Source organism: Ascidiella aspersa, chromosome 1, assembly GCF_963924565.1.
Source record: "Ascidiella aspersa chromosome 1, kaAscAspe10.2, whole genome shotgun sequence".
Taxonomy (NCBI): Eukaryota; Metazoa; Chordata; class Ascidiacea; order Phlebobranchia; family Ascidiidae; genus Ascidiella; species Ascidiella aspersa.
Window position 1 is genome coordinate 25,451,334 of NC_139447.1, and position 26,750 is coordinate 25,478,083.

The 26,750-nt window shown below is 35.0% G+C and overlaps 4 protein-coding genes across 5 annotated transcripts; 1 reads left to right on the plus strand and 3 right to left on the minus strand.

Moving 5' to 3' along the window:
- Positions 1–199: 199 nt before the first annotated feature.
- On the minus strand, positions 200–3,029 carry LOC146168518 (ribonuclease Oy-like). Its single transcript, XM_083384185.1, has 8 exons — positions 2,860–3,029; positions 2,510–2,574; positions 2,355–2,427; positions 2,222–2,289; positions 1,584–1,697; positions 1,413–1,458; positions 1,240–1,311; positions 200–888 (listed from the first exon to the last, which is right to left on the minus strand). Exons 1-8 carry the CDS (start codon positions 3,013–3,015, stop codon positions 676–678), a joined length of 807 nt encoding a protein of 268 aa, XP_083240311.1. The 5' UTR covers positions 3,016–3,029; the 3' UTR covers positions 200–675.
- A 342-nt stretch (positions 3,030–3,371) lies between these two features.
- LOC146168519 (uncharacterized) lies at positions 3,372–4,364 on the minus strand. Its single transcript, XM_083384171.1, has one exon. It carries the CDS (start codon positions 4,312–4,314, stop codon positions 3,373–3,375), a length of 942 nt encoding a protein of 313 aa, XP_083240297.1. The 5' UTR covers positions 4,315–4,364; the 3' UTR covers position 3,372.
- A 1,460-nt stretch (positions 4,365–5,824) lies between these two features.
- Positions 5,825–16,198, plus strand: LOC146168520 (uncharacterized). 2 transcript variants are annotated; one of them, XM_083384304.1, is made up of 17 exons: positions 5,825–5,912; positions 6,149–6,255; positions 6,933–7,038; positions 7,176–7,310; positions 7,487–7,641; positions 8,424–8,517; positions 8,666–8,804; positions 8,962–9,077; positions 9,236–9,369; positions 10,839–10,960; positions 11,153–11,279; positions 11,367–11,465; positions 12,010–12,178; positions 12,329–12,433; positions 13,125–13,255; positions 14,100–14,208; positions 15,828–16,198. In XM_083384304.1, exons 1-17 carry the CDS (start codon positions 5,880–5,882, stop codon positions 16,023–16,025), a joined length of 2,079 nt encoding a protein of 692 aa, XP_083240430.1. In that variant the 5' UTR covers positions 5,825–5,879; the 3' UTR covers positions 16,026–16,198. The 2 variants fall into 2 exon arrangements, 1 of the variants encoding a protein (XP_083240430.1); XR_014494659.1 differs by lacking the exon at positions 15,828–16,198 and having other exon boundaries at positions 13,097–13,255.
- A 1,776-nt stretch (positions 16,199–17,974) lies between these two features.
- Positions 17,975–26,263, minus strand: LOC146168521 (claudin-1-like). The gene is made up of 4 exons (XM_083388882.1): positions 26,038–26,263; positions 20,278–20,442; positions 18,912–19,042; positions 17,975–18,112 (listed from the first exon to the last, which is right to left on the minus strand). The coding sequence occupies exons 1-4, from the start codon at positions 26,261–26,263 to the stop codon at positions 17,975–17,977; spliced, it is 660 nt and encodes a 219-aa protein (XP_083245008.1).
- Between the last annotated feature and the right edge of the window lie 487 nt (positions 26,264–26,750).

Sequence of the window (26,750 nt, forward strand, 5' to 3'; positions counted from 1 at the left end):
AAGTAATTTGTCCAAAAGACTTTCAGTCATTACAACACCGCTAAAAATGTAAGCTAATCCTCGCAAATTGTATCGTTTGTTCATTGCAAGTAGACTTTCCAGGTTGTTGTTTGGCGACCTATGATGCCAAGGAAGGTAAATCACCAAGTTTGTCACTTTTAAATATTTTGGAAGTCTGTGTGAAAAAAACACTTTAGAAGCCAGCCGTCACGATCGTTTATTCGGATAACCACACATTGACAGACACATTAAAACATAGAGCAACCTCACCACAGTGCATGTTAATCACAAGTTATATGTGGTTTGTATGACATAAACATCAAAAATCATAACACTGTTTAACCATGGAAACAGAAAAAACAACCACTAAGTTGTTATATTAGCTGTACTAAGTATATTAAAGAGATAATAAATCTATTTTGAACGATGAATAAAGGAGAATAAAACACACACATGACATATATATTAAACAGTTATAAATAAACTAGTAACATGGATGTTAACTGCCAAATTTGTAATTAAAAAAAAACATTTTGAGGTGAAAACTACACATATAATATTTTTGAACAAAGTCGAGCAGACAACTTAAAGCAATTGCAAAATGACATTGTGTCATGGCTTAAAGCAGGTAAGATGTATTATACACACAGTAGATAGAATAGACAGTTGTGCAAACTAAAAATTCGAATTTTGCATTGCCATCGGAAGATATTGCACTGGCTTGGATTCGGAACAATCTTCATAGCTAGGGTTGTAGGGCATTAAAGTGGCAATCCAGCTTGGGGTGAAATAAAGGTGTTGATTTGCATGTGACAATGGACAATCTATGGCTGAGAAATCCTTTTTGAGACATATCTCCACTTGTATTACTGCCTGAACAGTTTTATCCTTAAAAGTGCAACAGCATGAAATTATTTTTAATTTAATGATGATAACTCAGTCAGAATATATTAAAATACCTAAATTTATAGCTGCATACTTTTTCATTTAAAAAGTCTGTCAATAAAGTAAGAGTTATATATATAAAAAAGGAAAATATGATAAAATGTCCAAAAGTTAATAAAATACACGGCTTGAAAGCAGTGGTGCCAATAGGTTTGTCACCCAATATTGATGTTAACAGACTAAAAGAAAGTAAACACCAAAAAGGCTTATTTGAGGCTAACGTGGGCAGTTTATGCACTTATCTTTCGTCTGTGTTCAAATTTAAGTGTACCTGTTAAAAATTGTGATGCTTACCTTTGAAAAGATACATTGAATTTTTACTTTTGAATTAGTGCTATCTTCAATTGCTGATCGGATGTCTTTGAGCTGTAAAATGGTTTATATTTAAAAAATAAGTATGTGACTATTGTTTTGCTTCTATAAAAAACGAAAAATGCATAATTAAAAAATACAAACATTTTGCTTACCTCATATGTTTCTTGAGATGGAACAATGTTTGCTTTTGCTAAATATCTAGGTAATAAACCATAATATGCAACATTAATAACATATCAGTAAAATAGCATTTTATTGCGACCAGAAAGATTGTATTCCTAAAACTATGTGTATATCGACATCTTATTGAAAAATTTTGTTACCCCTTTAAATCATATTGTTTGTTCAGCTGAAGTCCCTTTGCAAAGTACTTTGTTTCAGTGTCAATTGCCTCCAGGGTCGTACCACAAGTACCATGTTTCACCCATTCGTGCTTCCTGTTGTCGTAATGGTCATTACAGCATAACTGATTAAATTAACATTACATTGCAGTTAGGACACATGTTCATTTTACAATAAGAAAGAGTTAGGCATTCGCGTACTTGTTGCTCAAAATGAAACGCCAAATCTTGGAAACTATAGTTACTTTGTACATGCTACACATAGAATATTAGGCTTGCAGTCATAAAAGTATACTCTTTTAATAAAAATATGAGCCAGAACAATGGTTAAATGTGTTTAGTTTTTACTGTTTTCGAAACATCTTAGGTCATCACCAGTGGCAAGGTATTATAAAATTGGGATAAAAATTGTTTTAACACCAAGTGACTCACAAGTCACCTGTAACATTGCATTATTTACCTGCCTACCATTGTCCTGTTTTCCACTATTGCAATTTAATTGGTTTTAAATTCAAATTATTTTACAGTGATGATAAAATAATAATAAGTTAAATAGATTGCTGTGATTAAAAGTAGGACATTCTTTAAATAAGTTTGGAGATCTTTAGTTATTTACTTACCAAAAGCTAGTTTTTGAAGACTGTATAATTAGATTTGGCCAAAAGACAAACAACTTTGGCTCCAAAGCCTGATAAAATAAGTTGAGTAATAAAAAGTAGTCTACTTAACAATCAATAAAAAAAATGTACTTACTGCTATTTCTTCTTCCCGAAATGGATATGAATTGTTACAGAAAAACGGGCCCTGGCCATCTTGACGACTTGGCCTAAAATCCATTTAACAATTGTTAAAATTTATGTTCTTATATAAGCATTTTTTCTATATTAATCATGTAATCTAAAATTTACCATATTCCATGAATGGTCCAAGTTTTCACATTTTTTGGAAGGATACAAGTTTCAGAATGGGTGCTCTAAAAATGAAAATGCAACGTTTAAAATTGAATTAAGTACAGGCAATTGGTTTAATTTTATTTGGGGTTTTAGCAACTTATATAAAATATGTATAAATATATTTGGGGATTTAAAATAAAATAAACTTATATTTAAAAAAAATGGGAATTTGGCAATATTCATTCAAATTTACTGTATTACATTTTTTGGTGGATTAGGAATTTATAGCGAATATTGAGGTTTACATTTTGGAAATTATGCAAAGAGTGCAATATACATATATATTCAGCGGGCAACATACTTACATTAACGTCTACACAAGCTGCCTGAGGCCACTGTTGGGCAAAAACCATGTAGTCCCATGAATTAGAGCGACTTTGAAGAATCGCAAATATGCCCACAAACACTATTAAAAACAAAAATTGCAGGAGTGTTTGACAGTAGGACTTCGTCTTTGCCATTGTAATCGTGGCCTACAAAAAACATGTATAAAAACTTGGAAATGTAAGCCAGGTAAAGTAGATGTCCTCTACTAAGCTTTATACATGAATAAATAAACATTGACAGCATGTGGATTACATATTAAAAATATACACGGATCAAAACATATTCAAGTCCAAGCATATGATCAAAATCAATATGAAGTATAAATGTTTGGCAATATTTAATTTCTACTTTTTTAACATAAGCAAATGGTTTTAAAGCTTCTGCAACTTTTTTACACAAGATAAATCTATACAGTTAAGGTTCTGTATGAAGAAAAGCTACAAAATTGTACAGTGTATAAATTGGCACAACTACATTTTAGGAGATATATATCAAATGTCTTCAATATAATCCATATCATTAGTAGTGTCTCCTATTGTCCGGTCTTCAGTTAGTTCCGGACCAGAACTCTGTTCACTGCTAAGATTTTCGTCACCATGTAGATCTTCGCTAATGCTGGTGTGGGAAAAACTGTTGAAATCACCTTCATAATTGCCACTTCCCATTTCTTCTTGTGCAATAAGGTTTTCACTGTCACTTTTCAAAATCTGATCTAATGGAAGGGTCCGTGAGTATTCTGAACTTGTGTTCAAATCTCCCTTAGATGTTGACACGCCCCTCACAACTGATGAGCACATTGTGAAGAGTTTGTCATACATTTGTGAAAACGTAATCCAGGAGACTTTTTGTGTAGATGATTTGTTGACTTCCTCTTGCACAAATTTATCCAAAAGATATGTTGGAAAACCTTGACAAATTTGAGACAAGAGAAATGAAGCAGTTTCTTGTGATATAATACCAGACACAGCTCCACTTGTGTTTGCTTTGAATATCTCCTTGGCTCTTTCAAGATGCGCGCTTGTAAAGGCATTATTATTTTCTGTTGGAAGAGATTGTTTTGCTTTTATCAATGAAGCAACAATTGGATTGTTTGTATCATTTGTGATATTTAAATTATTACAAAGTTCTTCTCTTGTTGCAGCTGATTTGCTACTTGCTTCAACAACAAAAACTGCACTTGTGTAATCAAGGTCGAAAAAAGACAGGAATTCATGAATCATATCCATGCAAATGGGACCTTCATTACATTGTGTCTGAAACTTTGACAACTTGCGGTTAGACTTTTGGTTAGAGTTTTCATTTTGATCTTGTGATTCTAGGGCAAGGAAAACTCCGGCTCTTAATTCAGCTTTTATTTTTGACAATACACCATTTTTTTCGAGTGTTTGCAAAAGCAGATCACGAAGTTCTGTATCTTCGTCATTTATCGACATTGTATTGCAATATGATAAGCCACACAATTGCAATAAACCCTACAAAACAAGTTCACCTGAAACAATTTGAATAAACATTATACTTAAATGCCTGTGTTTATCAAAATAGTAATTTAAAACTGGTAATACTGAATAAAGCGACTTTAACCTGACAGTTTAAACACTCCAGTTTAAAAAACCCTCTCGCGTTACGCTGGCGTTTTCGCTTCTTTATTGTAAATCGACCAAGCCTATCTTTTCAAACCTCCTACCGGAATTGCTAAAACTTCAAATATAATGAAATTACGAGGTATATTGCACTGTTTGATATTGTTAAAAATGGAAACAATAAATTGACGTTGATGTCCTTGGTGAATTCTAATACAAGGCATGCTGATTGGCTTTACCCATGCTAACACAAACCTATTTTGGGGGAAAAAAATATTTTAACTTTTTTAATACGCTTGACTGAGATTTCGTTTCTACAGACAAGAAGCTTTTTGTTATGTGCATACAATCATACACACATACTTGACACAGGCGGTGCTAACATTCATTACCGGATGATGTGAATACGTTATATTTGTTCGTTTTATTGAAAAAAACAAAAAAAAATAGGCGCTGATCTAGAATCCTACCACAATTGATAAATCGACGCACAACATTTGGTTGAGGGTGCGAGTAAGCGTTTGAATGTGTGTGGGTGGGTCAAGTATTATTATATTCATTGCTTATTAGTAATACTTTACCCACCTTCTCTATTGTGGTATGATGCTAGTCCCGCGCCAAAAACTAAAGTATATCAAAGGAATAAAGTTAGATTTACATAAATTATATTAAAATTTGTTCATTTTTTTAATTTAAAATACGGTAAAGGAAGTAGGCTAGTTATATATATTTTTTGTCCAAACCACTGGGCCGCAATGCTTTCCACAGTGATTTACTTTATGTTTTATTGCTATAAGAAAACATATGTTGATACCAGGTTATGAGCAATACTGTACTGTATTAAGTTTCCCAAGCTTCTTTAAATACTCATTATAAAGCAGTGATTCACTACTTGTCCTAGACATACCACTACTGTATAGTGGTATGCAAAGGATTTTCATATGCGTTTTAAGTATTGGGCCGTGTTAAAAAAATTAATCAAAGTGTACTGCTGCCTTATTAATATTTTCTCTTTTCTACACTCCACCAACAATCTAAAATCTACTAGCACTGGAAGCAATATTTTCTGGTTATTCATTGCCCTAAAATCATTTGTTGAGTATTATAGAATTTGGCGGAGGTTAAAATGTATACTTCTTAATGCTATGCCACTGTAACAATATTTATCCTTAAAATGACAGTTAATTGTCTGAAGGTGGTTTAGCTATCCGAAGGCATTAGTTAATTGAGAAAACTTAATAATTTTCCTAACTTTTCAATAAATCTTTGTGCTAGTCAGCATTTAATTTCAAGCGATATGTTTAGTTTAAAATTATCACGTTTCATGTATATATTAATAGTTTATCTGTTTTTACTCTTTATTTAAGTAATTTTATTATTCTGGTGCTATTTAGTAATGTTCTCTTTACAACTCTAGAATGCTGCTGTATATTCAAAGTAAAGCATATCCTGTAAGTACATACTTTTCTAACCAACAAAACATTGTTTTAATATACACTTTGTATTATAGTGTAAGCCTGTATAAAATTAAATTAGTATTTCTTTCTAAATAGCTAGTTTAAATAGTAGTAATGAGTGACATATCATTCATATCATAAGTAGTCAACTTATTGTAAACTGGAATATTTTATGTTTTTAGTTTATCTTGTTTGACTGATATTCCCTATTATGTTGTGTTTTATTACAGGGCAGAACTTTTGTGGATTTGTGCAAGCCATCTGATACAGTTGCAAGAATTCGAGCTAATTTATTACATCAACTTTATGAAATTGGTCATGCCAATCACCAGTTTAGGTTCATATAAATGTTTCTTTTTTTAATGTCATATATATAAACAAATGTCATGTATAGATTAATTAAAAAAATTAACAAAAATTAAAATATTTTAAAATTATCCTGTATCCATATTCAGGTTGAACTAAGTTAAATACAAAAAATTATGTTTTAATGAAAAAAAAATTGAATTGAGATTAATGAATCAATGTATTCGATGTGAAGTTAAAGCTCAAAAAACTTACCATAAAATTATTACAAAAAAATAATACACTTAATATCATTATAAAAAAATAGAGTGAATTAAACTGTGATCTGATTAGATGGTCCAAACTAATGATTGACTGTCATCTATACAAAGTTACAATTTCCATTCAAGGGCAGGGTAATGTCCAGGGTAATTCTACCAAAACATGTTCAGTTTGATTTTTCCCATATTATGTTGCAACTAAATGCGATGCCTTTATATTTTTCATTGACAAAACGTGCAAGTCCAAAACATTGTGATTTGATTTATTTTCCGTCTTAAAATATCTCTTATTTTTAAAAAGAATGTTGTTTTGTGTTTGAAACTTTTGTTTTGTATGCTTGTTTTCTTTTTATTGCAACATTAGGTACTGGTTTACAATGATTTTTACTTAAAAACACTCAAACAAACACTCATTAGAAATGTTCACCATGATACTTTTTTTGTTTAGATTGCGATACAAAGGGACATATCTTCGTGATGCGTACACCCTTGAAGAATACAAACTTCTTAACAATGCTATAATTCAAATGGTACCATTGAATGCCGTTTCGGATGTAAGAGATATTTTATATAAATAGCTAAGTAATTACATCCCAAAAACTACAGTAAAATTATTATGCAATTCTGTATTACCAAACAAAATTTATGCTTGTTAAAGTTGTTTAGAAGAAGCCTAAATTGTTTATTGCAGTGGACCAAGGATATGAGGTTTCATCAGTCCATAAAAGAAAGTGACGACAATGCTGTGGAGGACATTGTACAACTAGCTTTAAAGTCTGAAATTAAGCTTCTTGATGTCAGGGAATCAGTTCTGAAGACATTCAAGGTAATTCTGAAGATATCTAGAAAAAGCCTATAAACATGGTGATGTTTTTTGATTCATCAGTTGCCTTAGCCTTCTTAAAATAGTTTTTAGTTTTACTTTTATAAAACCCCCAAAATAATGTGTAGATATACAGTGATCATCAAAACATTACTTAAAAAATGATTTTGTTTTATTAGATTATGATGATGATGCAGATAGTTATTGTGTTTCTCTCCTTGTTCACAAACTATTGGTATTTCTTTTTTGCCTATTTGGTCTTTCTTGTTGCATCTTTTTGGTTTGCACCTAGCTTTAGCAGAGTTGGTGGCTGGGTTGGCAAGAACAGTGTGCGGTGGGTATATCTAGTATTTTTTTGTTTGGTGTTTACCAAAGCCAGGAGCACTACAATTTATATGTATATAGGAATGTTTATTAGTATGAATGTTCGATATTATCGGACTCAAGCTGATACCTGATGCCAAGTGGTACAATCTATACTGGTCCAATACTAGGCTGGTATTGGTGTCAATCTGATATGAAATTTTTATAAGAATTCACCAATGATTTGCGACTGAATGCAGCATTTATACCTTAAAAAGTAAATAGTTTTGAACGGTTTAATTTAATCTATTTTGCTTGTTTAAGCATAGTATCAATTGACATCAGTTTGTATTGGATTGCGCTACTTTTTGTCTCAAATGTCCGGTGTTGATACAGACATTAACTAGCTATTTATTACTCATTCAAAGTAAGTTATAGTGTTCAGGGTTTTTTTTAAGGTTTGGTTTGGGTGACCGCTAAGTAGTTTTAAGAGACCGCAAGTGTTTCATTTAAATACCAAAAAGTTGCAAGTCCAAAATTTTGGAAACCACTGGAGAAATTTGGGGGACCGTTTCGGTCCCCCAAAACACTTTAAAAAAAACACTAATAGTGTTAATTCCTTCAGAGTACCAAACATTAAATATTCTGTTAATAGTTAAATTTACGATTCAATATTTTTTCATAACCCCAAAAATTTTGCCAAACGATGGAAAATGTTGTTTTTATAATTTGTCAAACAACCTGCAAATACCCAAATTGTCTGCTTAATTATTTTCGCTGTCCCCCAGGGTGTTATTTTGTTTTTTCATGCAGACGGAAAGAGTTTATGATATTTATGCTTATATTTTGCATTGCAATGTTTGGTGCTGGTGTGTTTTTATTGGCTTGGAATATGATCGAACTAATGGTAAGTTGGACAGTGTTTTCATAAAAATATACAATTTTGTAGTTTTTAAGTACCACGTTTAATTCAGTTAACTTTATAAATATTTATTTTAAAAAAGAGGTTTTATTACCAAAATTAATACTCCTAACAGTCAAGTGCAATATTTTAGGCCTCTCCATATCCTACTAGTAGATGTACAACTCAAGTTAGTTCATGTTTTACTGAGGCTGCCCAGACAAGTGACTTTTTTGATGATGGTGTATGTGTATCTTACCAGGCCCGATGCTATGAGTCTACAGTTTGGACAAGTATGAGATATCTATACAGAAATAATTTTATTAAGACAAAGTTTGTGTCTAATATCTTGATTTAAATTTAGGAACATTTAAACTTCATTTGCATTTATTATTATAAGAACTACCATTTTGAGATAATTTTGTTTCCATCAAGTGTTTTTTTATCCAGGTGTATATTTTGCAATTGTGATTTTGTTTATGGTTGCAACTGGTACAGTGATATCGTTCTTGCTTTACAATTTTAAGTTTGCTGCTGGTGATTTAATTGAAAAGCATTTGGTTCAGGTATGGCTATGTTATATATGACTGAATAAATATTTTCTGTTTGCACCTTTTTTGTTTCGATTCCGTAATGATTTATACAGATCAAAAGCTTATTGCAAATAACATTTAAAGTTTACAGTGACTAGTATGGCATTTTGTATTATACCAAACTATTTTAGACAAGAGAGCTGGAACAAGTGTTGACCACAGCCAAGTCAGGTTCAACCAGTCAGAAACGCAGTACAGCATTTGAATTGGCAACGATGGCAGCATCAGCTGATGATAACAAGTTTCAGATTGTTACAGAGGGAGGGTAAGTATTTTTTTCAGGACGCCTTTAATTATAGGCCTTACTGTAAATATTTTTTTTGTTTGCATTTTACTTTTTCAACTATTTAGTTTATGATATCTACTAGAATCCAATATTATATGGCTGACAAAAATGATGATGGACAGAGATTATAGTTAGGCGTAGATTGAATATAAAAGCCCATACAGAAGTAGGTAGCATTTTGTGAACCTTCCGAATAATTATTTATTATTTTGCGCATATATGGATCAAGCACATTTGTTAGACATTAGGCTTCATCAACCTGGGCAGTGAAATAAAACAAAAACTGCTGAATAAGTAACTGAAAGATCGTTCATGGTAGTAAACAAGAAAAAAGTTGGCCCTCCTTAAGATTTGGCTTTGTCAAGTCACACAATATAATCCCAAGAACTGTCTGGTGAATATTTCCTATTGTTTACCCAGTATAGTGACGCTTTGCCGTTGTGCGATGTTGACTTTCTGTTTGTGACGACTGCCGGCAAAGCAACCTAACACGGCTAAACAATAGTTCGTTGCGACAGTACCATCACAGAGTTTTTAATCTAGTTAATGTTTTTCGCGATCTTTTTAACGTTTGGTGAAACGCTTTTATGTAGGATACTTTACCCTTACAACAGTGCTTAAAGTAAGCCGGAATGGTCCGGAACGGCTTTCCGGCAAACTAACTTTTGCATAAACGCCGTATCGGTAAAACAAATTATCTTTTTTATCCAGGCCATGTCCCTTTACCACCAGTCCGTCCCGCCATTCCCTTGAATGTATTTTAAACTAAGATTTCAGTTGCATATTTAGGCACGATATTGAATGTTAGCCTAAACCTATATCCTAGGGTAACTTGTTTTTTTGTCGTCTTGTTGTGACGTCACCCCTGACGATTTTGCATCGTTTCGGTAAAAAATATTATACTTTCTCCCCTGCATTGTAAAAAACAGAATTTTCACTGCAATTTTAAAACTTTTGACTAGCGCATGTATGCAACAGATTTTTCTTGACTGATTGTTGCATTTCTAAGACACGTACGAGAACATTTGGTATTTAAAAACTAACGTTTACAAAGACTACTAGGTTCTTTAATCTTTGAGCCTTTGGCACGAAACGTTTTATACTCTCATAATGTTGCTATTGTAGGAATGTAATCAACTCTGTGATTCACTGTCTTACAGTTCGTTGTAAACGGTAGTATAAAACGGCGTTAATCGCACTAAAAATAAACGGTTATTTTATATAGTAACGAGGACCTCCTCCGATAATTTTTTTTATTAAAAATAGGCTTATAAGTAATTGCCGAAGAGCTTCCCGATATCTTACTATGTCTGTCAGCAACAGCACATTTGGTGATCGTATATGTTTCTTTGTCTTATTTACAGAAAGTCTGGGGTTTTCGCAAACTTATTTCGACCCAGGGGTAGCTTTATTGCGATATCTTCCCACTAGTTCATTGTTATTTGCAGTCTTGAGGTTCTAGTGAGCCTAGCTCTCAGCCCTGACATCACAACCCAAGAATATGCGACCGAAGCCATCGCAGAATGTTTGACTGTGCCCGCCATACAAGACCAATTTGTTGCGGTCGGAGGTTTGATTGGCTGTTTTTATTTACTAAATGTATCTCTTTTTTAAAAATGAATCGCAATTTTTCCTTAAAAAGATAGTCAAACTATTAAATCATACTATAACACATATTTGTATTTGCCTTCATTTAGGCTTAGTGGTCATTGTAATAGTGTGTTCTCGTTTCATTTCTGTATGTCGAACTGGATTTTTTTAGGAATGAAAACGCTAACAGCGCTATTGCACACCAAGAACCCGCGAACAGTAAGGGAAGCCATCACAGCCGTGTCTTACGTAGCTTCGGACTCGGACGAAAACAAAAGCGCTGTCATCGCAGAACACGGGTAAGGCGCCCAGAAATTGTTTGTTCAGCCGCGTCTTATACCCTATATGTCGCGCCGAAAAAAACTTTTATTCTTGTTTTTTGTCAGGTTGGACGACCTGGTTCACGCATGCAAGTACGCAAATGCCAGCAATAGAAAACTGCTGGCAGCCATTTTTCTCGAACTTGCCTACTACGAATTGACAAGGTATCTTTTTTTTTTTTTTGTACATTAATGTATGTCAATGAAATAAACAATCCAAATGGTACTAACAACATCCCTTAAGATTTGGTGTATAAACTTTCGTTGATACCCGGTGTACGCAACCTGCAGCCCACAGAGCAATTGTTTTTTACGTGCGGTTTCCTTTCTAATAATGGCTTACATTTTTCAATGTAATTTTTATTATGTACCCAATTCACCACGTCGCCTTAACAATAAAAGTTTGACAATTTAAACTCGACTTAAATATACTCACTATAGTTCGTCCGAACCAATAGATTTTAGAATCTCACGTTATGACGTCATCTATCGAATTATGTCATATCAAACAAATATCCTGCAGCGACCCTTGTTGACCAACAGTTAGTTATGAGAAATGCAAGTTTGTCCCGCAGTCCGTTCCAGACAAATCCATGGTTGCACGTAGCTGGTTTATACCACACGTTTTTTGCATTTTGGGCTATCGGGTTTATTGCCCCATGGACTTAGAAATCCTCATGACTTGTATTTATTCGCGACAACGATAAAGGGAGAGCTTGTGCTCGCGCAACACTCCAACTGAAGCCTTGGTTCAACTGCTACGACGCAGCAGCGCCACCCCCGGTGACCTGAGTGACCTTGACGCGGACACGACGCTGTTGGCGCTACAGAGCTTAGAGCTGCTGGTGATAACGAGCCCAACGTTAATGACCCATCAGGTACAAGGCAGCTTTGACATCGCTAACTTAGTTTGATTGAAGCAAAAATCTGTCCTAATAAACCTTTTGAATACACTATAACAGACAAACATTTATTTTTTGTATGGATTTTAATAACATTTTCTCTTAAAAAACTATAATATTTTACAGGAGGACCTTCTAGGTTATTTGCTGCAAGTCCCCACTAGAACAATGGATAAGAAAATACAAATAATAGCCGCCAAGCTTTTGGAATACTACACCCAAACGCCAGAGGTATGTGTCGCCATTACGTTTCTTAGCGTTTAAAAGGTTAAAACATACTACAGTATTATTAAGCGTGCTACTTGTTGGCAGTCATTAAATTGCTATATCGCTATATTCATAAGATAATCCTGACATTGTATTAAAATGGTTAAACACCCAAGCCAATTATAAAACGGAAAATGAGGAGGCAGTAATCGAAATTGAGACCATAGTGTGCAGTTTAGTAAATTACCAAATTTCACCACTGTATCAGTACCTACGACATTTTGTAATCTTTTATATGAGCCATTGAAAGAAAATGTCTAGGTTTTATGTAAAGAAGGATTCATAGGCTTCCTTATTAATGGCTTTAAGATAAAATCAGCCCGAGCAAAAAAGAACATATTTATATCAAAATTTCAATCTAGACTCTTTTAAATGTTTTTTAATAGTCGTTACTCGTAGGAGTATACCGCTTACTTTGTCGGTTTAAAACCTTATCTACCAACGGGAACGTTAGTGAGCTGTGTATATGACCGATTAATTGGTTTATTCGTGAAATCTAACAATTGCCTGCAAAAACAGAAAAATTAAAAAAAGAAAATTAAAAGTCCACGTGAATAAAATACGAAAGCATTCAATGTAGACAAATAGTATGCTTATCACCGATACTGACTTCGAGTTGCTGTCAAGTTACCCACGGACCTGGCCGGTTTTGCAGGCGTTCGAACACTTGTGCACCTCGCCTGATCTGACCGACTCTCTCCTCTACTTTGCACACTCCAGCGACCCGGATCTACTTAAAGTGCTGGCCAGTATCGCCAAGAGGCTTACCGAGCCGTTTAAACACAGGTTCGTTACGTGGGACGCGAGGCAGTTTGATTGCATCGCTTTTAAAATGGACAACTTTTTTATTATTTTTATGAGTCGATGTAAAAGTAATACGCAAATGTACATGGCGTCTTATTGTACTGTGTTGAACACCCTAAGTGCCTACAGATATTTGTCTTAGGGGAAACTTTAAAACGCGCTCCAAGGAAAAATTTAGCAGTTCGGTTTTGTAACATTCATTGAATTACATTCCAATGGAGCTGTCAACGCTTCTAAACAGCTTGTCTCCTTAACTTGCCGGTTTTATCATACATTTTAATTGAAGACTAATTACATTCTGTGCATTAAGTTCCTATATAATTTATTCATCTTAATAATGATGATGTTAGCAATACATTAAGCTTATTTTATTATTAGTGTTGTGTGAATAAGATACTGTTAATATAGCTTTATACACAGAAAAAAAGGAAAAAAATCAACTCCAGATAGTTGTTGTTTACTCAGCTATCCAAACCTAAAGTCAAATCACAATGCATTTGTTACTCATATTGGATATAAAAACAGAGAAAAATTATTTTTTAACAACCCGTTTTGTTTGTATTTTGTTTAAATTCCTAATGTTTGTTATCTAAAAAAATTGCATTGGCTTAAACTTTGGACTTTAAAATTTTTATTTGCCTAATTTTAAACTTACCTGCTTTAAGACGTTTTACGTTTGAAATCAATAAACTTTTTGTTTACATCGTTTCTGTAAGCGCGTGTTGCCTAAAGCACATGTAATTTTTTCATGATTTTCGGCTTTACCAGAATCCAGGCTTTTGTATTTGTTTGCAAAACCCTACGCTAAAATTCGCTGCCTTTGCAGACAGCGACTGATCAGTGATGGGTTCCAGGAGTTTGCGATGTACTTGCAGAACGCTTGCACTGACAGGGATGCGTGGAACAAGACAGACCAGGCTCTTGCTAACCTACTGGTAAGTTAACGACTTCAGATCCATAAACCCATGTTTATGTTCGACCAAGTATGCTGCCTACCAGGAATGCTTCAAATTTTGCCCGGTGCGAATGTTACATGATATCGGCTCCTCGATTGCCAGGATTGTGCCCTCGCGCAGTACTTTTATGGCGGAAAAGTTTAACAACCCTGCCTGTAACGCATTTTAGTCTGGGTTTCAGAATTTACCTCTACAGCGTTATTTTTCCACCTTTTTGTGTTATTGCTCCGAATTGGTGTTTTCTTTATGACTAAACTGATAACTTTAGTATTACCATCGATAACTTTTTACGGAAGCTCTGCTTTTTTGCCTTATTTTATTTTTTATTTTATTCGTTTAAGTGGCAACAATTTACTCCTAAGTGGCAATACCCATAAGAAGCAAACTATTTAATTCCGTTAATGTAGTTTGAACTCCCTCACAAAACCGCTTTGACGAGTAGGACGTAATTGGCACCAAAATCGATCCCCGCATTGAAATTCCTCATCCTAAAATCATAACGTTACAAAAACATTTTGTCCAAGCCGTCACTCACTGTTATATTAAATTATGCCATTTTCCCGAGTCGAAAATAAACATCGTGCGCCAGTTGCAGTGCATTGGTCCGGCGTCCTGGCTCTGCTGGTGACATCTCCGATCAAAACACATTTACTACTCACATGCGTTAAGTGTTTGAAGCCGTCAAGGATGTACTGTGTGGTAATCAAAACATTCCATTTTCTTTAAACCGGCCAACATTGCGATAAATTGTGCATCTATTTTAATTTAATCACTGCCAAACAATTCTCACGGTGAGATTTTAAATGTGAGACCACCTTTAAGTCTTTATTGTGCTGTATTCGTTAATTCTTGTTAATGTTTTAATTTAATTAATACGGTTAAATCTAATTTTAAATTAGGTTTATTTTAAGAAAGTCTTAAGACATTATTGCTCCTTCGTAGAAAGATGTGAATCGACTATCAACACATATTTAACGTTGTTTTTTATCTTTTAGATGTTAAAATTGATATATAGGTATAATGTTTCTATATACCAATTGAGATACTAATCTATGGTAGTTGAAAGCAAAGTTAAACTGAAAAAAAGTCTCTTTTTAAGGGTGGCTATCACTTACTGAAGACCCAATCTTGTTCATTCACTTATTCCAGCAATTTTAATTTAAAAAAATACTTTTATCCAAGTCATATTTGATATAATTTACTAAGTCAAGTAATTTTTAACAAATACCACGTCAAGACTCGGGCCAAATCGTTAGTTAGCCAAGTCAAGCCCATTCCAAGCCATTACCATAAAAAGTAAAAATAAAAGTCAATTCATTTTGAATCAACATAAATGTTGAACTAATAAAGTTGACAAGCTCGTCTCATTTTCAATATGTTCTGCATTGTAAACTCAAAAATCGACAACCAATGACTAGTTAATATTTTTGCATTTAATTTAAAGTAAATATTTTTTTGGTCGATAAGCCGTTAGCGTAAATGACTGAAGCCATTGGTTGTCGATTTTCAAGTCGCTAAGTCGTTAGCGTAGATGACTGAAGGTGCACTTCAATCAGCTCATTAAGTGATCACTTTAACTTATGTCAACATCTTGGCAGAGCAAAGAAGACAACAGCGATATAAAGAAGGCTCCCCTGCGATCTGCCAGCAACTTGTCAAGCTCCAGCGCATCCAGCAGCAAGGCTAGCTTTAGAAGGTCAGGGTCGCGCAGCAGTAGGACCAGCAACGTACCGGACGGACAGGACCAGCCCGGCCCGAGTTTAAGCGTTACGTCATCGTCGCGCGTTTCCACTTAGACGCCCTGACGTCACCGACTTGCATGCGCAGCTCTTGATGACCGTGGATTTTGACTTGCATGTCCTTTACTCTTTAACTGTGAAAGTCATGCGGCAAATTAGATTTATTTAATTTGTTTAATCCATAAAGGCCCACCCAATGCTGCCGTTGCTCTCATTAAACACGCATGTTTTTGTTAAAAAGTCAATGCAGTAAGTTTAACGTTTTTCTGGTTTCATTAAGTATTGTTACTCCTTTCAGCTTTCACGTTCGTCGTTTATCAAATAGTAGTTTGTAATATCACCGTGACGTTTAGTTCGCACGTCGTAGTTGAGCACATTAGCCACATTTTGTAATATACGCTTCGCAACTAGCCTTAATTAAATAATTAATCAACGTTCTTATGTAGGTTACCGCTGTTCGTATATATATTTAGTTGAATCCGATGATAAGCGTCTATGTTCTAATCTATTAATTGTCGGTCACATCATTTTGATAGCTACTTGCGTCACTTTTTTTTTAATGGTATGCTCAATATCTACTGTACGTTGAAAAACAGCTTGAAATCCATATAAGCGCTAGAAACCTGACAAATTTATAACATTTTATTATAGTCATACTGTTTGAAATTGTAGAGTCACACATGTCTTTATGATTTATTAGCCGTTATAAAAGAAAAGTGCACTTTTTATCCTGTTGTCCTTGTTAGATATTAGGTTTAATACAGTCGAAACTATTTAAGGATTGAATTCAGTGGTACAGATATTTTACGTATCGAGGTAGTTATTTGTGTCTTACAGTTTCCTGGGGGTCAAAACTAAGCGCAATGAGCGATTGCTAAATTATCCAACGAAGTGATAATAGCTATATCTTGATCGCACTTACAATTCTAACCACAGTTTTCAGTTTCAATTTATTTACAAGCCAAGTTGAGTGCAGCGCAAAGTCACACAAAATTCTCTGCAGTAAAAATATCTTTTGTGATATTGAAAAAACGTTAATCTACGCACAGCCATACATAAGTTTACACAGGGTGTACTGTTGCAAAAAGAGGCGCGCAACTGCCTTTAGAAATTTTGACGTCACACATTTTATAAGGTTGTAATCTTAAACGAAAACCTTTGATTCTGCCTTTAAAAAAATCCAAATTAGCAGTTAAAATCACTTGAAGTTTCACATTGATTGACTGTAAGTATTCGGCTTTTTATTTGTTAAAATTGTTGTTTGCGGGTTGACGGGTACCTTTCATTGAAAAGTTAAATTCCAAAACTGTACAAATTACAATTTGCGGTTGCTACACCATAAAAGTACTAGTAATGAATTTGCAAATGCTAGTACAGTAGGCTACCAAACGTATAACAACTTTTTTTGCTTTTTGAAAGCATATGTCAACTCATAACAAAACACTATTTAATACGATGTTGTTTGATTTTCTAAATGTAAAAGTAAAGCGTTTCCTACTTCACTTTAAAAAGATTGGCTCAGGCCTTTTGTCAACGAATTAAGTAAGCGACAAAAAATGTTTTGATACGGAATAACAGCATGATGCATTATAAAAATCCACAAGGATAAATAAACAAACGATTGCTAACTCAGTACAAGCCGATATGGACCTAAAAGGCAAACGATAAAGGCAATAACAAATATTTTTTTTTTTTTTATAAAATCACACATCCACACAAATTAATTAAAATTATACATACAAATGTTTAAAAAACAGAGAGATTTGCATACGCTAAAGCCAGTAGTCTCTTGCATCAAAATATAATGAGTTGCTTTGCTTAATTTACGTCGTTTAACTGGTGTAGTAAAAACTAAAAGTCGCCAGCAATCATTGAATAGAAAACAATATCAAATTTGTCGTTGAAATAATAAAAACTTAATATCAAACGACTACAGATGTGGTTTCAAAACAGTGCTTCCGGTCATTTGTAGTTCCGGTCTTCCTCTGTACATGGCAGCCCTCTTTTCACACATACTCGGCGTTTCTGCTGGGACCACTTGGCTTGTTGGTTGGGGGCTTGTACGCATACCTGTACTCCTCACCTTCATCGTCGTTACCACAAGTGCAACAGGCCAGCAGAATCCCGGAAATGATCGCCAGGCCCTGTATTTTATTTTGGTAAAGGTTCTCCTGGTTAAATTTGAAAAAATGACCAGCAATACACTATCACTATACCATATTGGCTAGCTCGTAGTGTAATGTAATAGTTTCAAAGCACAGCAAAGGTTAGCGTGACTTTAAATAAAATCGTATAATAATATAGCACATATTTTTACATTTTACTCACGTTGGAATTTAACCAGGACTCAAAAATCATGTATTAGCTTCCAGACTACCGTGTGTTACCATAGACATTTAATCCGGTAAAATACGTTAAACTATAGCGGAAAATAATTAATCAATAACAATAATTAAATAAAAAAATGAACACACTTTACACATACATGCATTAAACATGGAATCCATGCGTTTTACCACATTAATTGTAGCCTGTAATATCGAGTCATTAAGAACTGATATTTTTTCTTGAAAATAATGTCGGCCAAGAGACCATCGGGCACTCTTGAACAGAAATTTGTTCTTAATTTAACGATACTTTAGTAATATTGTGCATTGCGCCAAGAAAAAGCAACAAACATCGGAGCAAAATTAAATGCGGCTTCGATTGCGTCCAAACCGGCGGCAACTTGCCAAGACAGACGGCTACTTACGGAAGAAATCCAACCGATATACAACCCCACACCGAACTCGTATAAGAATGAAGCACCGGCTGCTAACTGTTTGTAGTACTCCTGCACTACGTTGGCCGCGTACCAAGAAACGCTAGCCATTGTCAAAACTCCTGCGGCCAAAAGGGAAAAAAACATAGCGGTAAGCGTTTGAGCGATTCTACTGTGCCTACCGCGGCTATCCAGCCAACGTAGATGGCGGCTCCGAATTCGTATTTGAATGAGTTGTTGGCTGAGAGAGGGCTCCAAAAGTCGTAGATCACTTCGGCGGCGTACCAGGAGACGGCACCCAGACAGAGAGCCCCTGATTTATAGCACACGAAAAACAATTGGTTTCGTGCTGGCGTTTAATTATAAAAGCGGCATGCAAACACAACAGCCACAAAAAAATTCATACAGGCAGTGGCGTTCGCAGGACCTTTTACAATATTTAAATTGCTATAAAAGTCTAATGTACAATATGTTGTGTCTATTGTACTTATTCTTTGGTGTTTACATACAATATTTCATGAAAAAGGGCTTACAGCCTCATATGTTTAGCAATGACATGCCGAACGACTTTATTTATGTGTCAGTTTGCTTAATGTTATGTGAACAGTTTCTTCAAATAAATGAATTAAAGTATAAAGATAACAAAATAATTCACATTTTGTAATATAAAAGTTTAAAGAGATGGTAGAAACATCGTGATTACGGCGAATTAAATTTTATTTAGGGTAAAAATAAAAAAAGTTTAGACTTATTTAAATTGTTAAAGAGTTAACTACATATCCAACTATTAAGTTACTAAAATGACAATACAATACAAGAAATTATTTACGTACATTTATCAATTATTGAGAATAAAATAATTTAGTCAATTTTAATAGATTCGATTAATGCTTTTGATTATGATAAGACATGATTACCACAAGCACACAAGATACAAAGTTAAACTCAAATACAACAAGTCAAATAAGTCAAGGTTCAATACAATAATTAAAAGTAAAATATTACTGGCAGCAAACCAAAAACAATCCGAAAACAATAAAAATAGGGTTGTGCAATTACGATGCGGAATGGTAAAACGTGAAAGCATGCTTTGCACTCAATGAAAACAATTACAAACTTTCGAGCTCTTTGTTGTAATCCATAACTTTCCCCCTCTCGCCAACGACACATCAATATACATCGTAAAACTCTTGCTTATAGCAATAAGTACAGAACATAAAACAGTAACAAACTGATACAGACAATACAAAACAATTTGACGTAGACTATATTTATTTACAGATATATAGATTCCAATTAGTTTTTCTTATTTTAGAGAAACCATGAGCATGACTTTGTAAATATATGATTACAATATAAAAATATTTTACTTTTTTTAGGTATTTTGCTCTAAATACGCAAGCAACATCGTTTTTTGAAAGCTATTTTTTCTATTTGTTTAAAATCTCGTCTATTTCAAGAAAAACTTGTAATTAGGTTTCGTTGATTTTTTACTAAGTTTGTAGCATCACTCCTGACATTAGATGGCAAGTGGTATCAGGAAGTTACCTGCAAGCAACATCAATATGCCGCCACACCGTCCGCTCCAGATCTTGCCAGTGCTGCCATCTTCCATCACCGCAATGCAATGCAGACCCAAGGCCCCAGCGATCAGGCCTGCGACAGAGCAGATAGCCGCAATGCACATCATGGCTCTTTGTGCAGTTAGATCAGCTGTCGCATTCCAATTGTTCGTTTGAGTAGAAGGGTATGAATTTAAAAGAAATATGTACGGCGGTTAGTACTTCGTCTTTAGGGGTTAAGCGTTATCAGTGAAATAAGTTTAAGTCTGATAGTTTTTCGTGTGTCTTGTTTTCGAGTTCCTTCCAGTCCAAGTCCGAATCCACTTTTCCGTCTTCAAACCTAAAACCTTGAAATGCACAAAACACGCGATGTTTTGGCTGGCTACCTGCGACCAGTGCCATCAGGCCGGCAGCCCTGCACGCCATGACCTTCTGTCGCTCCTCGATGTTGGCGATACATGGAAGACCGAAGATTGTGGCCACGCAGGAAAATACGCCGAGCATAGTTGCCAGGCACATCATGGCGCGCATTCCTTGCAATTGAGCTGTAACAAAAATATCTTTTAAAATTTTCCACTCAAGAAAATATACTAATCTAATGTGTTGCTTTTATGGAACGAACCAATGCTTTTCGTTATGCATAGCATGCTGTGTGCTTTAAGAAAGACGAAGTAGACATTGTGCATGGCCTCAACGCTTTCTATTTTTTCTCCGTTTTATATGATTTGTCCAATTTAATCATTAAAGTTAGACAACGGCGTTCAGCAAATGTTTTAAGCACTACATCGTACTCCAAAGTGCGTGTAATAAAAAACACAGCGACCCCAGCCGTTTTTAGACAGACGCTGACGCTGCGTGTTCGCTTTTTATCTGCTTCCATACGAGGCGACAGGCGTGGATCCCCCATTACGTCATTGCAAGTCGACTGAAATAACGCGGGCTTGCTGGCGACAAGGGACGACGGTTCGAAAGGGCGGAAAAACTGCGCGGGCGGATTCGTAGCCTACCGCAAAGGCAAATAACAGGACTTGGGAACTCCAAGGTAAAACATTAACCAACGCCGCAGCAAGCCGCTCACACGGGTTGAATAGTGTCGTACGTGAATTTTACCACGCCTTTTTGCGAAATATAATATAATTGACGCGCGGAAACTGGAAAAGACGAGGGCGAAAGCTGACCTAACGCAAATATTTGACATTGCGATGATTTGGTGCCAATCGGATGACCATTACAGTTTGACGACCCCATTGGGACCTTGTGTTGCGCTTTCGACGTTTGAAAGTTGTCAGCGCCAGGAGAATCAAATAGTCAATAAAAATACGTCACAATAGGAAATTTAATTTTTCCAGCCGCCGTAAAATGTGTTTTCATTCAAACGCACAACCCGCCCAGGCTTTCTATTTGACAACTGTTTTTATAAAGGCTTTGACATTTTTACGTTTAATAGAAAACGTTGTTGCCAACATTCAGGTGAATTCGAAACTGTGGAATCCTCAGGTTTGTTGTTTCGAACAACAGTTTACATTTAAACAATATACATTTGTTGACTATTTCACTGTATTTATACACAACTGGCTTTTACTCGGAGATTCGATTTAATTGAAGTGAAATAGGCCAAACGCAATAAACTGCACAAAATTTAAAATGTTTTGCCAACTTTTAGTCAAGTACGAGATAAATCCAAAGATTGTGTTATACGAACTGTTGTGACTACATGACTTTTAAAAGAAGGCATAAATGCCAAAAACTAAAATGCGCGAGTAAAAGCAACAATACAATGCTAAGTGTGCAGTATCCAAACGGATTACGAACGTGGTAAGCTGAAGAACGGCACTGCATAACCGTCACAAGTCATCGCCTGGTAGTTGCCTGTACACCTACTCCATAGTCCCTCTGACGCCCTCAGGTTTTGCAACGATGGAGGAAGGCCCTGAATGGATTCCCGTTTCCATTCGTCGCTAATCGTTGTATAAGTTATTCCGATTGTACACAACACGTTCGCCGCCAAGGCAACATGGGCAAGGTATTTCGTCATTTTTTCAAGTGTTTTACTCGTAAGGTAATTGTCAATTATTTCTTACTCGTAAAATAATTGCGCATTAAAGTTTCTCTCAAAGCGTTTGACAGTCTGCAAACAAAACAATATCGCGAAATTAATAATGTTAAAGCGTAACAACTAAACTTTACTATTAGCAAGACTTTGAACTGCTTTAATTGAAATTTGTTGCGATTGTCCAACTAAACTATGTTAATTGTTAGGTTGTTTTAACAAGCTTTTTGCGCTGATGTCTTCCCTAAGCTTCAAAAAGCAATGCATAAGGAAGCTAGTTCTGTACCGAACAGACATAATCGAAACTGTACATTCATTCTTAACAGGCGACGCGCATATTATCCACCCAAGTGCAGTTTCCCGATAGGCGGAGACCTCCATGTCAGTACTCAACTTGACGATTCGCAGGACTAAGAAAGTTTGTATCAGTTGTGAATGGGGCAGAAGGAAATTTGGGAGTGAAATGGACAGTGTTAGTTTGGAGAAACAAAATACGGAATATATAACGCTGGCGTGGCATACCGTCTGCCTTGCGTAATTCTCGTGGAGTTAGTTCTAGCCCGAATTCGCGTTGTGGTAAATGTCTCTTCACCTCCTTTGAAAAATAAGCCGCACAACAACGCCACAAAATGTAAGCACGCGCCAATTATATGTGGCCACTGAAGTTACTTTCAGCCACTATATTTTGTAATATGTTTTCACTTGGTGACGTAATCATGCCACTTACTTAGGGACAATTATCGAGATAAGGATTTGCCGAAAACTATACAACAGTAAACAGTACTACCGATTAATTTTCTTTGTTAAAATCTGATGATTCATGTTCAATAAGGAATGATATACATGTTCAAGTATCTGTGTCTGATAGAACTAAAACATTACCAGCGCTACGACATATAAGGACAATAGGACATATCGATAACGAAGAAGTCGTTTGTGGACGTAAATGGCATATGGTAAGAAAAAGTACTAAATAAAATAAAAACAACCTTTAAAGGTTAACATAAAGTTCTCTCACAAACAGATTAAAATTATATTTTCTTCGGAACAAGACGTAAAACAAAGTTCTCGGATTTCACAGAGTTTGATGTTGAATAAACCCATTTAATGGCTCATGCGCTGTAGCAAAAAAGTTGCACATTTACACGTTAATTGACAAAACCATATAAAAAAACAGAGATGTTCTCCCTAACACGGCGTCTTACCAAAACATAAAATACGCATACTTTTTAAGCTTCCTAGCTTGAAACGATAGGCCAATCTATTGTAAGCTTGAAAAAACAAATTTAACTTACGGGAAATTCCGATGAGCGCGGTGTCGAAGTCGTCGCAGTTGATGATTCCAGGCAAGGGAGAGGTGCATCGCACCCACAGACCCTCACACGTGTAAACCTGCATGAACTGATTCTGCGACGACTGAATGCTGTTCCTCTTCCACTCACGGAAGATGGTAGCCACCATGAAGCCAATAGTGGCGAAAAGTATCAGGACAAAACCGAGAAGACGCGGCATGGTCGACATTTTTCTTTGCGTTTTTGTAAATTCCTACTTTTTAGCAAAAGGGCTTCGATAGTTTGACAATCAATACTGAAAGGCTATTAGGAATACGGATAGTATTTAAATTTTTATTTTTAATTATTTTTGTAACAACCCAAACAAGCTAAAATTATATTTCCCAAACTTTTTTTACGGCTGGTATTACACATTACTCTTTTATAAATTGGTATTAATTGTATAAACGAACTTTTTTATCGCTTTTTCGTCTTACAAAATATAAAGAAAGTTCCTAGATATATCTTTAAAATATATCTTTCTTTTTTTGTTAAGAAATCTATTATTATTCTAAAATACTAATAATCTGTTGCTACTTTATGCGTTGAAACACCACGGGATAAACTTTACAGCGTCCTAACTCCTATAGCTGATCAAATCTTTACCTACCTCTTTCCAAAGAACCCAACCCGAACAATATAAGTTCCGTGCCGTTTCAGGCCTATTTTTTCTCGCACATAAAAGAATCGGCTGATTTATTTTCGAATTTTGTGGAGCGTTTTATTGTTTCCCGTTCTGTGCGATAGAGAGTGGTGGGCATAAGGGAAAATGGGACCATTTCGCGGCGGTAAACATCCCCGCACCCATCGTGATCAAACATCAATCTTTAAAATCGTTTTGCGACAATGGGGTCTGCAAACAGTCAACCTACGCAATTGGTTGCGCTTTATTTGATGTTGCTCATGTAGAGCTGCGTTTTCCACACGGTTTTACGTTTCAGTTATTATAAAGAGAGAAAGAACGAGATATGGGCTATATGGCGCAATCGCAGCAAAAGGAACTCATTTGTTGAACCACTCGTTTAAAGCGCAGAAGGCTGTGAGTCAGTGACCCGCGATTGCGGCTGATGACGTCACTCCAGTACTGAAATATGCCAACACAAAATTATTTATACTGGCACAAAGCTGAAAGGTTTATGCACCAGTGACTTAGATCCTTAATTTCCTTCACTGTTGGGATGAGAATTAATTGGCGTTCATCATTCACATGACGAACATAGATTTTTCGAGGCAAAGATTTTCGATATACACTCCAGAAACTGTCACTGAATTGTTGATACATTTATCATGATGTAATGACAAGAAACAATTTTTTGCAAAATTCTGGCACTTCGACAATTTAAATTTATGATTTCGGTAACTCCCTCAAAGTGATTCATTTTACAACTTTTATATTGATGTTTGCCGAGCCTAAGCCATTTACAGCAGCTTTCAATTGCGTTGGCGTGTTTACAGACGTTAGATTTTGCATTGAGAAAACACCGAGTAACTTTGTCGAAGGTAAATAGATGTCGCAACCAGAAACATCGGTGACAAATTTGTCTATATAAGGAACGATAGGCATTTTCTCACAAAGCTTAATACGATGGTGGCGTTTTATTTAAACATCTCGTGATGTTATTTAAGATGCGTATTACATAATTGGTGTGTATTACGTAACGAATAAAAATGCACATTAGACTACGTAATAGACGTTTTTTTTATTGCCTTTTTTTATTCTTGATGGAAAAAGTTTTGTACAATGTAAAAGATTTAAATACAAAACCTAAAAAAAATATATATATGCGATTTTCTGTTCTTGTATAGGCCAAATTTTGACTATTATTTGGTTAAAATAATTTAATGTAACTTAAAACTTCATCAATATGTTTAGTTTAGTCAATATCCAAGTTAAACATAATAAGTATAGGGCACTTACCCACTGTACTTACCAGACACACGAAAAACATAACTAATTACGAAATAATAACTAATTAAGATAAAGTAAACAAAAGTGTGATTAAAGATACAATAAATAAAAGTGTGTACTGTTGTCTATATACATCGTTGAATCAGATATCATTAAAGTAGGACGTTATATTATATAAAAACGAAACTTTAAGTGTGACATTTTTACACTACAAAACGGTTTTGATAAGAGAATCGCCTGAAGAAAGTAAGTCATTGCACACAAAAGAGGTATTTTTACTTTCGTATTTCACTTAAGTTGTGCGTATCAAGTTTAAAAAAATATTTCTTAATGTTTTTATAAACAGATCTATTTAAGCACGCACTTGTATAATGGACTGAATGCCTAATTGGTCAAAGTTAAATGCGAACCTTTGTCACAACGTTACAACTTTATGTACATATGTATAACACAAACCTGGTAGTGAGATGAAGGAAGTGTCGTAGGTGTCGCACTGGAAGGTTCCGGGTATAGGGCTGGTGCATCTTACCCAAAGGCCCTCGTACGAGTAAATCCCGACGTTAACATTTTGCGAAGCTACAGGAGAGTTTTTCTTCCATTCCTTGGATGCTAGGGCGAACAGAATCCCTACAGTGGAGATGATTCCGAGGCATAAACCGATTGTGGGACAGCTATTGGCCATATTGTACGTTCCTATTCTTTATTAAGTCTTCGATTTGGCAGAATAAATATTTTAGGCGTCAACTATAATTTTTCCGAACAGAAAAATAGTTTTTTTCAATTGTTTTTTTAACTGCAAATAAATATAAAAGTCATATTTATTACTATAAAGAGGCCTATCAGAAAAAATAATGAAACTGAGAGAAAACGATGCCTTAACAAAATGTTTAACTAATCGGTCCCACAATAAACGTATTCAGTTATCTTCTTCTATACTTAGCCCACGAATTTTTAGTTTTTGTTTTTAGTTTATTTTTTTATAAATAGTTTTCGGAAATTAACTAACTTCTATCAAAATGGAACCTATTTTACTTCCTGTGTAGACTGTTAAGTCTGATTTTCCAACCAAGGTTTATTTCGTCACTGTTTAACATAACTTAAGTTTTAAACAATCAAAAAAGGCATTTTTTATCTGAACTTTTAATTTTGATTGGGGTTAGTTACTTATT

Excerpts from the sequence above, each read along its gene's own strand:
- LOC146168518 (XM_083384185.1), bottom strand. The coding sequence starts at position 3,015 with ATGGCAAAGACGAAGTCCTACTGTCAAACACTCCTGCAATTTTTGTTT. Across the intron at positions 2,575-2,859 it reads CAGCTTGTGTAGACGTTAAT|AGCACCCATTCTGAAACTTG; the intron begins GTAAGTATGTTG and ends TTTCATTTTTAG. Across the intron at positions 2,290-2,354 it reads TTCGGGAAGAAGAAATAGCA|GCTTTGGAGCCAAAGTTGTT; the intron begins GTAAGTACATTT and ends TTATTTTATCAG.
- LOC146168519 (XM_083384171.1), bottom strand. The coding sequence starts at position 4,314 with ATGTCGATAAATGACGAAGATACAGAACTTCGTGATCTGCTTTTGCAA.
- LOC146168520 (XM_083384304.1), top strand. The coding sequence starts at position 5,880 with ATGCTGCTGTATATTCAAAGTAAAGCATATCCT. Across the intron at positions 8,805-8,961 it reads TGAGTCTACAGTTTGGACAA|GTGTATATTTTGCAATTGTG; the intron begins GTATGAGATATC and ends TTTTTTATCCAG. Across the intron at positions 12,434-13,124 it reads ACTACACCCAAACGCCAGAG|GCGTTCGAACACTTGTGCAC; the intron begins GTATGTGTCGCC and ends CCGGTTTTGCAG.
- LOC146168521 (XM_083388882.1), bottom strand. The coding sequence starts at position 26,263 with ATGGCCAATAGCTGTCCCACAATCGGTTTATGCCTCGGAATCATCTCC. Across the intron at positions 20,443-26,037 it reads TTCCTTCATCTCACTACCAG|CTGATCTAACTGCACAAAGA; the intron begins GTTTGTGTTATA and ends GGAATGCGACAG. Across the intron at positions 18,113-18,911 it reads ACGTTGGCTGGATAGCCGCG|GGCCTGGCGATCATTTCCGG; the intron begins GTAGGCACAGTA and ends AATAAAATACAG.